This window comes from Denticeps clupeoides, unplaced genomic scaffold (assembly GCF_900700375.1).
Source record: "Denticeps clupeoides unplaced genomic scaffold, fDenClu1.1, whole genome shotgun sequence".
Taxonomy (NCBI): domain Eukaryota; kingdom Metazoa; phylum Chordata; class Actinopteri; order Clupeiformes; family Denticipitidae; genus Denticeps; species Denticeps clupeoides.
Genome location: NW_021630069.1, coordinates 106036 through 124042, shown reverse-complemented (window position 1 = coordinate 124042; position 18007 = coordinate 106036). Strand labels below are relative to the sequence as shown.

The window sequence follows — 18007 nt, the reverse complement described above, 5'->3', positions numbered from 1 at the left end:
GGATATAAAAAGAGTGGTTACTCCCTATAAAGAGGATATGCAAAAATTTGAAGAAGATATGGAAGGGATAAGACAGTCTTATCATTTAAATTGCGGAGAAGTGCAGCAAGTGTATATGCAAGCAATGGGACAGGACTGGCATCATGTAAAGGGTGACTGGTCTCCTTTAGGACAAGGAGGACAGCCTCTAAGTCACGATAGATCAGAATTGGAAACCCAGAACGCATTGCTGGGACGGATAAGGGCGAAATATTGGAAAAGAGCAAATTACACTGAAATAGGGAGAGTTAAGCAAGAGGAGGATGAGAGGTTTGAGGTTTATAGAGTAAGGATGGAAAAAGTTTTTAAACAACATAGTGGTCTTGAGGATGATGATCTGGCTATGGGTGTATATTGTCAGCAATTAAAGAATGCTTTGCATAACGGATCAAAGGACGGCGTGCGTATATGTTGACCATGCCATGCACATAGACAAACTGATGTGGGTGGTAGTAGCCTAGTGGGTAACACACTCGCCTATGAACCAGAAGACCCGGGTTTGAATCCCACTTACTACCATTGTGTCTCTGAGCAAGACACTTAACCCTAAGTTACTCTAGGAAGACTGTCCTTGTAACTACTAATTGTAAGTCGCTCTGGATAAGGCGTCTGATAAATGCTGTAAATGTAATGTAATGTAAATGTAAGATTATATGAATGCTAAATTATCATAAGAACTAAAGAGGGATAGACAAAATAGCCTACAAGGCCTGACCGCGCTGTGTGTGAGATAGAGAAAATCAGACTGGGTAAGTTGTGGGTAAGGTGTGTGTTTTCGTGGAGGACCGGAGTTCTTGTCACGATCCGGTCCGAAATGGGGTTACTCCAGTCCGGGATCCGGACCGTAGTTTCATTGTCATGTGTAATGTTTCCTAATCGTTTTCACCTGTGCTATGCCCTGTTCGTTTCTGTCCGCTGTCAGGTCTTTAACGTTATGTTCCGTGTTCACTAATGTCAATGTCTCGGATGTCTCCCCTGTCCTGTGATTCACCAGTAAACCCCTGTTTCGTGATGTCAGGTGAAAGCGTCCTTCATTCCTTGTCTTCTCGTCACTCTTCGTCCTCCTCTCCGTGCACCTGCCGCGTCATGCCCGCATGGACGTGACAGAAAGACCTGACCCACATTTGGACGCCACCTGATGCCGCCCGGCTGAGATCGGAGGAGCCGCGACTCGCCGGGAGGACGCCGCCAGCTTCCTTGTCCCTGGCCTTCCATGGCTTCTTGTTCAGCAGGGTCCCGACCCCTGCCTCTCAGTCCCGTGTCTGGCGCCGTTGAAGGTGAGGAGCGGCCATTCAGCGGGGCGAGCCAGAGACTGACTGGGAGCAGCGGACGCATGCGGACGGCGGACGAGGTTTGGCGGACCAAACTGGCCCGAAGCCGTCTGTGCTGGAGAACCGCCGCTCGTCCATCGTGAATACCGGACCAGTCATTCAGTCATATATCATTCCTCACAGCTGTTAATCTCATCTTTTCTGGTTTTCAAATCGATTCCATTCGATTCCTCCTGTCCACTCAAACCATTCAGACTCTGTGTTTGGACTTTCCTCCCTCCTTCATGGACTGCTTCGTCTGGCCCGCCAGGGGTCGTGCCATAGGAGGGGGGATTCTGTCACGATCCGGTCCGAAATGGGGTTACTCTGGTCCGGGATCCGGACCGGAGTTTTATTGTCATGTGTAATGTTTCCTAATAATTTTCACCTGTGTTAATTGTATAATGCTGCCCTGTTCGTTTCTGTCCACTGTCAGGTCTTTAACGTTCCCTGTTCACTAATGTCAACGTCTCGGATGTCTCCCCTGTCCTGTGATTCACCAGTAAACCCCTGTTTCGTGATGTCAGGTGAAAGCGTCCTTCATTCCTTTTCTTCTCGTCACTCTTCGTCCTCCTCTCCGTGCACCCGCCGCGTCATGCCCTCATGGACGTGACAGTTCTGATGAGACACTCCAGCCTCTGTGTGTGTGTGAGCGTCTGCACGCATTGGCAGACCTTATCTCTCCCTCTCTCTCTGGTATGTGAGTGTATGTGTGGGGCCTCTCTCTCTCTCTCTCTCTTTTTGTTTTGGGACTAAATACTTAGCAATAGATTTTACCGTCTGGGCATCAGCACAGCGATTTACAGCGGGTTTCCACTTTATTCAGCCTTAAAGGGAATATGGGAAAATATTTTTCATTATATTTACATTTTGTTTTTTCTTTCTGAGAATTTTAAAATGAAGTTTGTGGAAAGCTGTTTATTTAAGAAGGGAGATTTCCCAACGGCTGCACTGTTTGCCTCTGCTCCTGTGTCTTTGAATAAGGTCAGTCACACCTATGCTGACCTACATTGACACTCACACTGAATACAAAGACATAACACACTGATACACACATCCCTCTGACAAGTAAATTTTTTTCTTTTCTCATTGTTGATTCTAGTGCAGCCATGTAAAAAAACTAACAAAAAACATCTGATTTGCCTGCGTGAAGCACAGTGGAAGATATATTGTCCCAAAATAAAAAAAAAAGGGCTTCACATTTATATTGTGCTGTGAGTTTTATTTTTTTATGATTTAAATGGTAGTACACTGACCTACGACGACATTGTTCTGGTTATGACTTGCGCTGTGCACCTTTTGTTGCCTTGAACCCAGACCGAGAGCATTTAAAGAATAACAATAATAATTATAATTGTTTTGCCTGACTGGTTTCACTGGTGAAAATCATGTTGTGACACGACTGACTGGACTTTGACTGACTGGACTGATTTTTTGTGTTTTATGTCTAAGTTCTGTTTATTTACAGGAAAAAAGGGTTATTGTCTCAGTTTTGGTTTGCATTTCAGTTGCATTTTGCTGTTACATTTCTGCTACCTTTCTAGGTCACATTTTTAGTGGAAAAAGACAAGGACCTGTCATCCGAACATTACTGTATACCATTACTGTTTAGCAGTTGTTGTCATTTATTGGCTTTTGTTCCTACTGTACAATTGCTCCAAGGTTCAGCATGTTTTTAACTGCCCTCACTCATTCTAAATCAATGTCTTCTCAGGTACTGTGGAACCCTGATGCAGAGAAGACCCTCTTAGCTTTAAACAGGCCTTGCAATCTGCAATCCCCACCCACATTAGGCTTGTCCGAGCCCAACAAAATTGTGGCCGTATGACCTCTGTTCTCCACTGCGTCCTGTAGCTTATTTTTCATGCATTCTTTTGTTTATTTGTTTATTTATTTTTGGGAGGGGCAACTTAACACTAGAAGTCCCAGAGAGTAGTCATTTGACGTTTCTACCTATAAAACCCACAGGACAGTCGATGGGCTGGAAGACTTTTAACTGATTTCCGTAACCTCTTGTTACTCTTATTGTAATTTCTTATTACCGTTCATTCCATTACTTTTAAACAGAAGTCAACTTACCCCGTGCCTTCTATCACTCATAGGATTCCGTCAACCTCCAGATCCCAACTGACGGTCGGCCTCCCAGTCCCCAAAGGGGTCTGTTTCTGACACCTCCTAAGGAGTCAGCCTTGACCAAGGTTTTCCTGGTATCCGTCCCGTCTGCTGGAATCTTTTGGTGTCTTGGAATCCGGCTGGAAGGACCAAGAAAATGTTAGAGTTATACGTCGTTCCAACACTTATAAACTAGAGAAGAATGACACAAAGAATTTGAGTTCTTTTTACTTGCAAGGAGAGCGATCAGAGATGCGCATTACATCATGCCTCCAACAGCTCTGCGGTCTCAATCGCATCCTGTCTTTTTATTTAGTACAGGGCGGTACATTTACCACGGGATCACATGCTTATAATTCTTGCACGTAGGCTTGTTTCTTGGTAGACGCTACATCACAAGGTCATGCTCGCTGGCTTCTTGCTTCTCAGCAGTTGCAGGCCTCCTCTAATCAAGTCACGTTCATTCTGTTCTGCAAACTGTCCTTCAAACATTCCTTCTCACCCAAGAGACTAATGATTCACATAGTTTGCATATTCCAAAGATGAATACAGTTTAATACATGTGAGATATATATTACAACAAGGTAATTGCATGATAACTTCTATACATTTTCCAACACTTCCTTTTTTTTAGCAATACTTTATTGGAGGTTATTATCAAGATGGTGTACTATGGATTGCTTGAGGTTCACTTCAGATGCATAAATCTCTCCCTCTCTCCATCTTCTTCAGTTAAAGGTTCCATCTTTATTTTCTCTGACCCAGTCATATATACTGTATATTACTGTATATATTACCTACACATATTACCTATTACCTGCAGTACCTTCAAAAATTATATTAATAGTTATATGCTGTTTATTGTGGATTACTTATACATCCTTAACAATTAACAAATTACTTTATTTACCTGTAGAAAATTTAATTCAGAATAGGACAATTATGACCACCCACCTAAATTTGTGTACACCTCCCTTTGCCAAGAAAAGACCATGACCCACTGAGGAATCTACTGTGTCATCTGGGATCAGGCAAACAGTTGCAGATGCTATATGTTCCATTATCACAGGCACTGGGAGCAGACCTTGGGAGAAGAAATTGGTGTCCCTCAACCTAGATCCAGACAAGTGGCTGAAAATTGATCCCAAATATCCCAATGCAATGAGGACTCGTGAAAATAACTAGATTCAGTAACTTCACTCTGCTGTCCTCTGTAGCCTATCCAACAGGCTTAATTACATTCTCATCACAGATTACTTGCTAAAATACATAGTACAATACACAGAGCATGTGATGATACATACATTTACAATACACATACAGGATTCTCCACCTGAAATTTGCTTTGCCCAGGGGAACTAAACCAGAAGGGTCTTCATCAATGCAGCCATAATTATTTATTTTACCTCACTTTCACTTGGAGGGTGGTACGACTCACTTGTAATTCTTAGAGGCCATCTCCTCACGTAGTTTCTTAATGTCATTCTGGCATTTTTCAATCTCCACAACCTTCATTCCCTCAACTGTGAATGAAGAAGACAATGGAGACACTTAAATTGAACATACAGCATCCAACAAAGAAAATGTCAGTCTATAATTTCAAAGGTTTGTTTATTTGAACAGTGAGAGACACAAAAGTGCAAATCACAGAGGTGATTTGATGTTTCTTGTAGTTGTCAACAAGTTTTGCACATGTCAAGTATATGGAATTGTAGTACTGTTGTAACATTCTTGCCACCTCTGCCACGCCCCCAGCGGTCTACCTCTCCCATGTATTAGTGTGTGTTCTTCTGAGGCTCACTAGCACCCTGATTATTCCCACCTGTTCTTCAACACAGGTAAGTGGTGGTAATCACGGGTGCTTAGCGGGGTAATGACTTCTGATCGGTGATTGGTTAGTTTAGCGGTAATGGGTCTGTCCAGCCGGTCACTTTAGTCCTGCGTTCGGTCTCCCTCACACAACCAGAGTTCGTTGCTGCACCGCATGCTGTCCTTAACAGCAATTGACAGTGAACCCCACAGAAGGACTGGAACTCAATACAGCTCAGCCACGCAGGTTCGAAGCCTGGGAAAGACAAGGGCGATCTTTGGCTCTCGCCGAGGGCCTCGCGGAAGATCCCACAACCCAGCTTCTAAAGGAGAGGCGTGGCACTTCACGCAAGGACATTTCAGTTCTTTCATTTTGTTCTTTGAGTTCAAATAAAATACACATTGTTATTTTTTCAACCTGCGTCCTCCATTTTTCACCTGAGCTAGAGGGGAACGTGACAACTGTGTTAACGGTTGTTGATCTGTTTCTGTTTTACTTTTCCACTGACTGACACTCATGAATGGGTCCGGGACTAATTGAACCTTAATAATGACTGTTTATGTTCCCACCAGGGACTTGTGTGTTGCATCAGCCTGACTTTTAATGACTCTGATGGATTGATTGGAGAAGACTGGGTACTGGTTTTGGATAGGTTGGTGTTTCTTATAAATAGGGCCGACCTTAAGCCATGGGGGGCGGTCGGGAGAGCGGTGACATGGACCTGGAACTGGGACACGTAACTACACTATTACTACACTATTCACACTTCAAAGTCCACATACCACCCTGTTGCATGGTGTCTTCTCCCCGAAGGCTGCACTGTAGTCACCCTTGGGGTCGCATCAGCCAGACCCCCTGCTCCCGGCTCTCCTTCTGCTGCTGCCACCCTTGTCTAGTCCACTGTCCCTTGGACTTGGCCGGTGAACCACATCATCTAGGTATGGTGCCAACCGGTCCTCGTGAAGCACCATTCTTTTGTTTGCCAATGTCTTCACCCGATACACCACATCCGATAGCTGTGTCAGCACCACACATGGTCCATCCCAGCTTGAGGTTAGTTTCGGATTGTATACCCATTTGCAAATATACATTTGCTCGCCCAGCTGGAACCTGCGTCCCTTGGCTCTTTTCTGTCTGACGCTGGCCTGCCCCAGATGTTCGCGGGCTAACTCATATACTGCCTCCATCGCCTGCTGTACTGCCACCACTGCAATATGCCCTGGTCTCTTGCAGTGCCTGCAGATCACATCCCAGAAGGCCCTGGTTGCCTCCGTTTCACCATAGTCTTCCTCCCTCCGGCCTTCATGCATGACCGCTCGGACTAGCATTCAGGGAGGCGCACCTCCCAACACCACCTCAATCTCTTCTGCAATATGTAAGACTTATGGCAAGAATTTGGGCTGTCGCAAGAGTGTCTGTTGTAGCTGAATTGGTCTTACGGCCCTCAGGAATGCAACACCTCTGGGAGTTCTTTATACGCTGTACTCACCAGCCACTCAACATCCGCCACCAAGGGTCCTAGCCTCTCCTAGTCTCTTCCGATGGTGCAGCTGTCCCTTGACCCGCATTGGCCACTCCCACTCACCAAAGCGCCGAGGCAACCAGTCTTGCCCAGGTCACCTTACCCTCGGCCAGGTCTACTAGTATCTGGAGGGCAGACCCCTCTAGTGCCATGGTTAGCTGCACTGTTTTTATGCTCTCGCTCCAGCTCGCCACTGACACTATCAACGGGCACCAGTTCTTCGCGGTGAATAAGAAACCTGTGAAGAGATCTTCGGGAGAGAAATCTCTTCCATGGGACTGCAGGTCTCCATGACCACATGAGCACCCGTGCGTCGCAGCACCCTCACGCCCCTGGTTGCCTCGGCCACTCGTCGTCATAGTGTTGTCCTGATCTGCTGAATCTGTTCTTCCGGTGTTGTCGATGTCGGGTTTGCCTTGTTGTGGCTGGAAAATCACATTTTGGCAGCAAGCTCACGTCTAATCCATTCTTTATTTATGTGGATGGGGAGTAAAGAGAGTCAGAGCATCCGGCCCACCCAACCCTCCTAGAGTGTGAATTGGTGGTGTTTTACTTGTGGTCTGTAACATTTTGTGTGATTTCTATTTTGACTGTTTGTTGAAATGGGCGGCATCAAATCGGCAGTACAGCTGATGTGTGACAGCTCCGGGCAGTATTTTATTCTGATATGCACCTGGTTGACCTAAATAGCAAATAAAGTGTTACTATCTTAAATTGTACTTTTGCATGTTTCCTGTGTCTGGGGTGGACCAAGTTTGAGCATAACGTTATCTCAAGGTCACAACACTCATATCTCGGGGGATTTTGTCCCACTCCTTTTGTAGATCGTCTGCAAGACTTTTTCAATGCCCTGGCTGAGGGAAGGAGATTCCACCTAAATGGGGCCTGTTTAAACAAAGTCCTGCCCCCTTAAATCAAACTTTTCAAGGTTGAGAAAGAGAATAACAGATTAACCACAAACTGAATATGGACAAGATTTAGAAATGATTTGATTTACCATTATAAGGCAGTTGTGGCCTAGCTGGGGAAGGAAGCAGAATCGTAATCAGAAACTGCTCTCCGGGAACTTGTCAGGGCAGCTTACTGCTCACTAAGGGCGATGGGTTAAGTTCAGAGACACATTTCATTCTGTGCACTGTGTTCTGTGCTTGCCGTTTATCACTTCAAAAATTTTTTTTTTTACAGTAGCAGAAAAATTAGCTGAAAAGGCACAAATTACAGATGACTATTCACCCACAATTGGCTGATCATAAGAATATCAAACCTATTTGAAATGTTTTGTCATGAGGTTTGTCCTCTCTGCACATGTGCAGAACTGAAGTTCAAGTAGCAGCACATGGAATCTCTGCTCATTCTGCTGCAGACACAAGGAAACCTTTTTGACGTGACCTTGTCTATTTACCATGACCCCCTTTTATAAAAGTAAAAATAAGTGCACCCTCAGAGGAAACACGTCTCCGTATTCTTTCTGGGAACGTTTATTCTCCCAGTTCGGTGTTGAAGTTTTACAAGGCCATAAACACAAAATAACACTAATGTTCAAGCAGCGTCGCTCCGCACAGTTTTTTTTCCTTGTGTTCTCGCTAACTATCTAGTCATGCCACCTCCTCTTTTCCATCATCAAGGACATCATTCAATATAGCGCTGAAAAGCTGCTGGAGCATTAGTCCAGCATTAGCTGCTGGATCCTTACGCATTCATGAAGTCCCCATGGTGTTATGAATATAGTACATGGTCTGCTCTTCTCAATCATGAAGCCCTGGTGATAGGCCTTCCCCTGGTCCAGCACTGTGAACCAGGAGTTCAATTCTCCAGAATTTCCTGTATCTTCAGAATGGGATGTCTGTCGGGCAGTGTCTTCCCATTCAGAAGTCTGTAGTCTAACACACAAGCAAAGACCTCCATCCTTTTTCCTGACGCATACGACTGGTGAAGAGTATGAAGAACAGGACTTCTGGATTCAGCCTTGGTTGAGTAGATCATGTATGTGTGCTTTCACTTGTTTGTAGAGATGTCTGGGGATTGCATTGGTGGTAGTTGCATGTGTCTCTGAACTTAACCCATCGCCCTTAGTGAGCAGTAAGCTGCCCTGACAAGTTCCCGGAGAGCAGTTTCTGATTACGATTCTGCTTCCTTCCCCAGCTAGGCCACAAGTGGGGATTGCATAGGGTGGTAGTAGCCTAGTGGGTAACACACTCGCCTATGAACCAGAAGACCCGGGTTCGAATCCCACTTACTACCATTGTGTCCCTGAGCAAGACACTTAACCCTAAGTTGCTCCAGGGAGACTGTCCCTGTAAATACTGATTGTAAGTCGCTCTGGATAAGGGCGTCTGATAAATGCTGTAAATGTAAATGTAAATGTAAATGCATTGGGTTGGTAGTAGCCTAGTGGTTAACACACTCGCCTATGAACCAGAAGACCCAGGTTCAAATCCCACTTACTACCATTGTGTGCCTGAGCAAGACACTTAACCCTAAGTTGCTCCAGGGGGGGACTGTCCCTGTAACTACTGATTGTAAGATAAATACTGTAAATGTAAATGTAAATATGACTTTTGTACAGGCACATTGTCTGTCAGCTGTAACTCCATCTCCATCACATTCCTCTTTTTTTGCCTGCTGTTGTTGGTCACTCGTCCAATGATTCAGCAATGGATAGATATCATTGACACTGTGTAACCAGCCCAGAGTTGTGTGGCAATACAGCAATATGTCCTTGTGAGTCATATTCTCAACAGTTACCTCCTCTTTAGCCCTCCCCTCTGATAAGAGTGGAATCAGCTGTTCCTTAACAACTAACCCTATTGGGTGTGTTTTCTTCGTGGTTTGGCTCCAGCACCACATGGGGTTCACTTAGCCTCTTGTTATTTAAACACATTACACTGTCATCACTTTGTTCTTTGGAATAGTCAGTGGTCACCTGGATTGGACATTTGGCACCTCTTACACTGTGTGATATTTGTCCTTTTAGGCTGAAATTAATTTTGATCTCGGAGTCTGATATAAACTGGCAATCTGAGTGGTGAGATACCGTGGAGGGTTTTAAAAGCAAATAAAATAATTTCAAAATGAATTCTAAATTAAATGGGCAGCCAGTGTAATAAAGCTTCGTACTAGATAAAGACGAGCTGCAAGCATTTTGCATCCTCCAGGGATGCATGATTTAAGAAGCCAGTCGAATGGTGACAAACTCGATGTGGTGTTTGTCGCCAGTCGAGTGGCGACAAACCCTCACTCAGGGTGATGGGTTAAATGCAGAGGACAAATTTCACTGTGTGTACTGTGTGCTGTGCTGCTGTGTATCACATGTGACAATCACTTCACTTTCACTTCAAAGACATGTAGTACTAAATGTAAATAGATCTTTCTGGTGGCAGAGGGGCTACACAAAAACCAAAGACATTTAAGTAATTGCTGAACATGTGCCTTTTTTTCTTGATGAAAACATATATCTGGTAGTTGTATTGTTCTTCTCACAGTTTCAGTCTCTTAGAGACTTAGACAAGCACCATTGTCAGTCTGTTTTTAGCACACTTTTTTAGTTTTGTAAATATTGGCAAGAGTAACTGTTATTGTTGTGTTTGAATATATTTTTTATATATTTATTTATATATAGGCCATCCAATTAAAGTAAATGTTATGGTTTATTTAAAATGTTATGGGATATTTTATATTTTGCCATGGGGATTGCCACCTTATTATGGTCAGGGTTTTTTTTGAAACCCTAAGATCGGTCTTAGGGTAGAGGCCTGACTAACTCAATCGAGTTACATGACAAAAACATGTTATAGAGACACCCCACCCCAGACATTTCTGACCTCCATTGTCACCATATACCCCCTTCACATTTCTGTCTCCCCTCATATAAGCCTGCATAGAACCGGCCCTATCGCCAAAGCATAATTTTTCCACCTCTATGAGTTCAGTTGATGCCTAAGAGCTCAACTTTCACCCAGTCCTTAGATGTTCAGTGGCAAACCTGTACACATGCTTTTCTGAGGGCTAGGGTTAACTTGCAGCCACTATAAGGCATTATTAGCCCCACTTATGAAATTAGACAGCATTCTTGATTTCTCCTGACCATTAACAACAAGAGCTTTTTGGAAACATGTCCACTATAACAATGTCAACTAAGTTTAATTAGGATATTCTTGATAACCTGAGTTCAAATATCTATGGGCAAAAATGAGAGATGCAATATTATTAGCCTCTTGGCCATTAATAGTTAATAGCGTGTACCTTTTCCGAGCTGACATCAACTGACACTTATGACATCAACTGACACTCAGTGAGTGGGAGCAGTGAATGGGGATGGTGCTTTGATTAGTGGCACCTTGGCAGATTGGGATTTGAAGCGGAAACCTTCTGATTACGGGGACGATTTTGGCCCATTCTTCCATTGCAAATTGATTCAGTTTCTAATCATGTACATTCACTTTGGGCTCCTGCCAAATTCTCAATAGGATTTGTCTGGGCTTTGTGTGTGCCACTCCAGGATCTTGGTTTTGGTATTGTTCAGGGACAGAATTTGTCTGTAACCAGAATTAAAAGTTTTAGACACTGTCAATCCCCTGCCTTCCCCCTTAGCATGAACCTCTACTATTCTTCTTTCTGAGCTCTAGACTGATTTCCTTTGTCTTTGGCATGGTGAATAACAATAGTTCCTCATAAGTGCCCTGTGGGTTGGAGTCTTTTTATCCTGTTTAAATGTTGTTACGAGAGCCAACGGACTGTAGGTTTTCTTGGGAAGCTAATTGAGTGGTTTAAAGCTGATTGGTAAATTACTATAGGTGTATTTTGAAAGCAAACATTCACATGGAGCTAATATTTTTGACCATCCATTTTTTTTATATAAAGCATGGCTAAAATGTATTTAATATAACAAAATACATCCAAAGTTACTAAATAGCACTGGTGAATGTTGCAAACATTGGGAAGACATTCCATAATTCCTGGGGACTAATAATTTTGGCCTATACAGGTAAAGAGTCGAGAAGACTTGCAATGTCAGCTCCTTACCTGTAAAAAAATACAACTTAGAGCCAGAACTCTCGCTCACTGATAGGGCTTCAAATACTTGTTAAATTCTTGAAATGTCTAAATTAATGTACATTTTTTAAATGCATGGTTTAGGATTTGTTATAGTTCTGTTTCTCACTGTACAAATAAACCTAAAATTCAAATGATCATTACTTTGTAAGTGGGCAAATAATCAAATATCAAATAATTATTTCCTCCACTGTAAACATACATAAACTCATTTCTAACTGTATAAACTCCTTCCTCAGAAGATATTTGCTTTGAGTATGGTTTGTGGAAATAAGATCACACTCACGTTCCACTCGCCTCTCCAACATAGCCAAGCGACTGGTAACCTCTGTCTTCAGCTCATTAATTTTAAATGCTCTGAAGATGAAACAAAAGGGTGGTGCATGCATCAACTTTTTCATCTTGTTCATTTAAGTTTAATTATATTATTATAAAATTGCCTTTGTTGACAACACTTTTGTCGATCTACTACTACGAATCTATTTACTCAAATAGCAGAATATCTGTATTTTCATTTAATCAACATAACTTAAAATAACTTTTATTATATCAGGAAAAAGTGCCATTTGGCTATTATTATGTTAAGTTAATATCTTCCTCAGACAATTACAAAAAAATTGAAACACACTAGTGAAAGCAGGAACTGCCTGTGTTAGATGTACTTCCAAAACAAAAACTTCAAGAAGAATATGTTTACTTGCTGATTAATGTATCCACATTAAGTGGTTTGGTGTTGTGGTTAATTGGAGTATTACTCACCTGGAGAACTGCTCAGCAACCTGTGTTAGAACATTCTGGAACAGTTCCTCTTTAGTTGCCACACCTGCATACACAGATGTTTCATAGGAAATCAGAAGGAAGACACAGGACTACAGTCACTACAAATAGATCTTGAATCATCTTAAACTATTTAATTTTTTCTTGTTCCTCAGTTTCTTCTCCTTGTTTTCTGTTCAGTTTAGTGTATATTTACCATTAAAATAAAAAACACACAAAGAACATAGTTTCCACTGTAGTCTCAGCATTTTGCAATACAGTGCAGTGCAATGAAAGCTAAAACCATACCAATATGATGTTTAATGCACTGAAATTAATTCATTTCACTGAAAAAAGATTAATCATTTAATCAAGACAGAAAGGTCAAATTTTGGCAAGACAAAAATGTTGTTGCCAATACAGAAATTGCACAAATTTTGTGCAAATACAAAAATATGTCAGCAAATTAAGTAGTGGTGCTGTGAGATCCAAATTTATTATCTTTTATGACTTTCATGAGATTGAAGGAGTGCATCCATGTGGTTTGGCAAGGATTCATACAATTTATTGAGGAATAGCAAAGTCTTGCATGCTTCCCAGAGTTCATCAATATTTCCATGCTTCCTCTTTCATCCTACCCTACACATGCTCAATGATATTCATGCCTGGCGACTGGGCTGGCTAATCCTGGGGCATCTTGATCATCTTCGCCTTGAGGAGCTTTGATGTGGAGATGGAAATATGTGATGGAGCACCATCCTGCTGCAGAATTTGGAATCTTATATGGTTGGGAATATCAAAGATAGCTTTCTTGGTATTAAGATTTCTTGGTATTTCAGCCTATTGATGTTGCCTTCCACCCTGCAGATCTCTCGCACACCCCCATAATGGATGTAACCCTAGGCCTTTTGATAATCAACACTTTAGTCTCAGGGTGAATCTTAGGCATGTTTGCAGAGGTCTAGTTGCACTTGATGTGGAGGTCTGGTGTACTGGGGTTCTTTTTATACACACCTGAGACCTAATTGATCCATTATTAGTCACAGGTGAAGCTCATATGACAAGGCGACAACACTTATGTCTGCAAAAATGGACTCAATGGGCTTTACCAAGCTTTGAATATTAAAATACTTTTTGACAGTTTTGTTTTGCGCTGAAACATTATTACAAAAGCTGTTGGGAATAAAATGAGCCATTTCTTTTAAAAAAAATCTTGATTAGAAATATATTTCAGCGGCACTTGAGGTCAATTTGCACATAAGCAACGAGATTTTTGTCAGGGACTGTACATCCCTTTGTAACGACAGCCACCAGAACACCCGGCAAATAAATGAGATGGTCTGTTGGCGTCCTGGATGGCCAGAGAGGACAGAGAAGTGACCCCATTGAAGGACATCGGACCGGAAGGTGTTGGGGACGTACAGGCACCCTGGTGGGACGCTGGCTTGGCCAGAGTCTGACATCTGGCCCAGACCTTAGTCTCCAGGGACCACCAGAGAGGGCATAGGATGCGGTGGGACAGAAGGATTGGTTCGGGTTCAAAGGATTTCCACCTGGATAGGTGGAAATGGAATTGTTCGAAAAAGATGGCCCACCTCACCTGACAGGGATTGAGTTGTTTACTTGATTGCGATGAGATTTTGATGGTCGTTCCAGAACCAGAAAGGGGGTGTCACAGCTTTGTAGCCAATGTCGCCACTCCTCGAGTGCCCACTTGACTGCTAGCAGCTCACGATCATCCACCCCGTAATGCTGCTGCGTCCGAGTGAACTTCCGTGAGAAGAAGCAACATGGGTGCAGTTTCTAGTCTAGGCCACGTTGTGAGAGGACAGTGCAAACACCCACTTCTGACACGTCCAATTCTACAACAAAAGAACGTGAAGGGTCTGGATGTTGGAGGTCAGGAGCGGTGGAGAAAACGTTGGCACAGGGACAGAGTGACTATTTTGTACCAATTTCTTGCCATGACAGTCAGTCATGTTTGATGTTTATGTTTCAAGCTGTAACCACTTTTCCTTCTGTAAAAATGATTAGAGCAGCATAAACTACACAAAACTTGGGCATCCTCACTACTTCACTTCCTGCCCTCCACCTGAATTCCACACCTTGGCATGACTGCACGTGAAATAAACCTGAAGTAAGATGGACACTTACTGTGCATGATAGAAAAATTGTAAACATTACTCTGATTCCACTTTCATACATTTCAATGTATTCCTATTTGTGGACATTTAAGAACTTACCTGTTAATTGTCCCCCCATCACTGGCAGGACTCTGTAGAGTGACCTTCACACAACAGGTTTAGATGTCAGCTTCAGTGGACAATGTGCTTTAATGTCTGCTTTGTGCAGGGATGTACACATGTATTTTGATAAAATACTCCAGTTGTAAATATCTACATATAACAAAAAACAACATAATTCATGTTTATATTTTATCCAAATTGCAATATGCCCTAAATCCACTGCAGTGAAGAAATGAGTGTCAGCTATTCAGCATCGATACTGAACCAGTTTTGGTACTGGACCAGTTTTTGGTTGAAGAACATGGAAATGAAACAGGCCAGTATTCTCAGAATGTTGGTTTTATATCACATTTAAAACCATGCCATATTATTTCTCTTTTAGCTTTATTTTACTTTGATTAATTTGAACAATAGTATATTTATGGTTTATAACTATTATTATTAAAGCAGTGGAAAAAATTATAAACCTGAAGGATTAGTGTGTGCATTACCCTACCTTTCTGAGTTGCTTGGCATTGTGGGGTCGATGGACACCATGGCCCCAGTGGAGTCAAAGAGGCAGATGGTGATATTCCTGGACAGAATAAAAGAATGTTTGTTTTTTCATTACTTTAACTTTTATGTCTCTTTAGTCAGTAGCTCTCATGCCAAAACAATTTTTTTTTATTCAGAGGGAAATTAAAGTTGAAAATAAAACTGAATTTTATACACTGATTTTACCCATAACCTAGAACTGGATCTGATGGATTCCAAAAATATATGCATTAATATGAAATAAGATGGATTCATATGAAAATAGTCACATTAAGGTAACTCCGCTTGAAGACAAGGTTTGGAAATAGAAATTGTACGTTTATGTCTGGTCAAAGAAAAAATTTACTTGGTTGTGGCAATATGACCCTATTATGAAATAAAATATAATTGGGAGCCATAAAACTTGCTGATTGACAGGGGATGAAATAAGTTATTTAATTTATTGTTATTGTACAGTAGAAACGATTTTATGAACTTTATTTATGTTAAAATGTTACAAATAGATATTAGAAACAAACAGCTCCATCAATATTACTATGGGCAATAATCTTCCAATAGCAGACCAGCGATTAGAACACTTCAACCTCCTTAAAGAGCCAAAAATAATTAAACTAATCTAATCATCAAATCAATGTACTTGTATATTAGATCTGCTTCCTAGTGTTGGGGGTGTGAACTGTATGGCCTGTCAAGGCCCCTTGATTTTGGGCTATACAATAAATAAACAGGTGGCCTAGCGATCAAGTAAGCGGCCCTGTATTCAGAAGGTTGCCAGTTCGAATCCCGATCCACCAAGGTGCCACTGAGGTACCACTGAGCAAAGCACTGTCCCTAAACACTGCCTGTCATCGCTGCCCCCTGCTCACTGAGGGTGATGGGTTAATTAAGAAAGGAAGGTACAAAAAGACATGGGAAGTCAGACAACCTGAAATCAGTCATCCTGCCTTTTAATGTCAAAATAATATCATATTATATTCCAAACTGATGGCCTATAAAAACTGTCTCATTACCAAGGCGTCACCAACAGAACTTTAAGGATTTAAAGACTTGCCAAAATCACACCTTGTAATCATTCAGTACATTCAGATAGTCAGCTGACCTCATGACCCCCACAAAAATCTGATCCAGCCAATATAACCCTTCCCACCCATATAATAACATAATTCTGATTAATAAATATTAGTGCTGCAGCTCTCCAGACCAGTCTTATTTTGTGGTCTCGGTCTTGTCTTGGTCTTGACTCTATTTGGTCTCATTCTTGTCTTGGTCTCGGACATAGCGGTCTCAATGGAATGGGGAGAAAAAAGAGAAAACCGCACATCCTCACAGAACAGTATCATTATTTATTATGCGCCTCAATTTAAATGCAAAAAGTCAGATTAATCTATTTTTAAAACGTTACATTGTATACATTTTTTTATACACAGTCAACACATCACACACATAGCATTATAAAAATGCAAAGAAATGTCAGAAAAAGATAGTAATTAACTTCGGCTTTACAGAGCACAAAGTATATTTGCAAAACATCCCTGAAAACGAAACATTCTGGTATATGCAGCGACGGTTTTTGATGTGGGCAACATGGCCTTTTACAGGGACAGTCCCCTGTAACTACCGATTGTAAGCCGCTCTGGAAAAGGGCATCTGATAAATGCTGCAAACGTAAATGTCACAATTACAATCGGTAGTTACAGGGACAGTCCCCCCTGGAGCAACTTAGGGTTAAGTGGATTTGAACCTGGGTCTTCTGGTTCATAGGCGAGTGTGTTACCCACTAGGCTACTACACCCCATCCCATCCCTGGACTTCATCCAGTCCCCTGTAACTACCGATTGTAAGTCGCTCTGGATAAGGGCGTCTGATAAATGCTGCAAATGGAAATGTGATTGTCATTGTGATACACTGCAGCAGAGCACATGGTGCACACAACGAAATGTGTCCTTTGCTTCTAAACCATCACCCTTAGTGAGCAGTGGGCAGCATGCCAGGCACCCAAGGAGCAGTGTGTAGGACGATGCTTTGCTCAGTGGCACCTGAATTTGAACAGGCAACCTTCTGATTACGGGGCCGCTTTCTTAACTGCTAGGCTACCACTGCCCCAGTGAGGTCTACAATTAATTCAAAATGGTTACCAGTGGTTATTTCACTGGCAACTGGACTCAAGTCAAATCAGACTTGCCATTTGCCAGTGAAATCATCTCTTCTGAGATAACCATGACCTAGACGACTGAGAACCTTCACAGATATTCGTTCAAAATTGTTTGTGCGTGTGTGTTTATACCTGGGCAGCCCCACAGCTGTGCAGAAGAGCTCTTTAATGTCACATTGGCTGCAGAACCTACTGAACACAACCTGCAGGGAACACACACAAAATAAAGATACACTGATATAAATGTGTGTACAAGATTCTACCCTTACTTTTTAATATAAGATTTTGTGATTTTTTTTTTCTCTTAATAATAACAACAATAATAATAATAATAGAAAAAATCGTGAGTATAGAATAACAAAAATAATAGGAAAACATCGTGAGTATCACACAGAGTGATAATGCCGTTCTGGACCACATAGGGACTGTAGTACGGTGCTGAGAACAGGCCACATGACGCACCGAATCGAAACC

At 42.1% G+C, this 18007-nt stretch overlaps 1 protein-coding gene across 1 annotated transcript in view; it reads right to left on the bottom strand.

Annotated features, from left to right (window-relative positions):
- Positions 1-18007, bottom strand: part of pde9aa (phosphodiesterase 9aa) — a 69872-nt gene that overhangs the window by 30805 nt on the left and 21060 nt on the right. The window contains exons 2-7 of the mRNA XM_028968205.1: positions 17666-17736; positions 15344-15421; positions 14845-14888; positions 12605-12668; positions 12132-12202; positions 4900-4984 (exon numbers count right to left, since the gene is read on the bottom strand). Of these exons, the coding sequence (XP_028824038.1) occupies positions 4900-4984; positions 12132-12202; positions 12605-12668; positions 14845-14888; positions 15344-15421; positions 17666-17736 (413 nt within the window). The remainder of the gene's footprint in view (positions 1-4899; positions 4985-12131; positions 12203-12604; positions 12669-14844; positions 14889-15343; positions 15422-17665; positions 17737-18007) is intronic.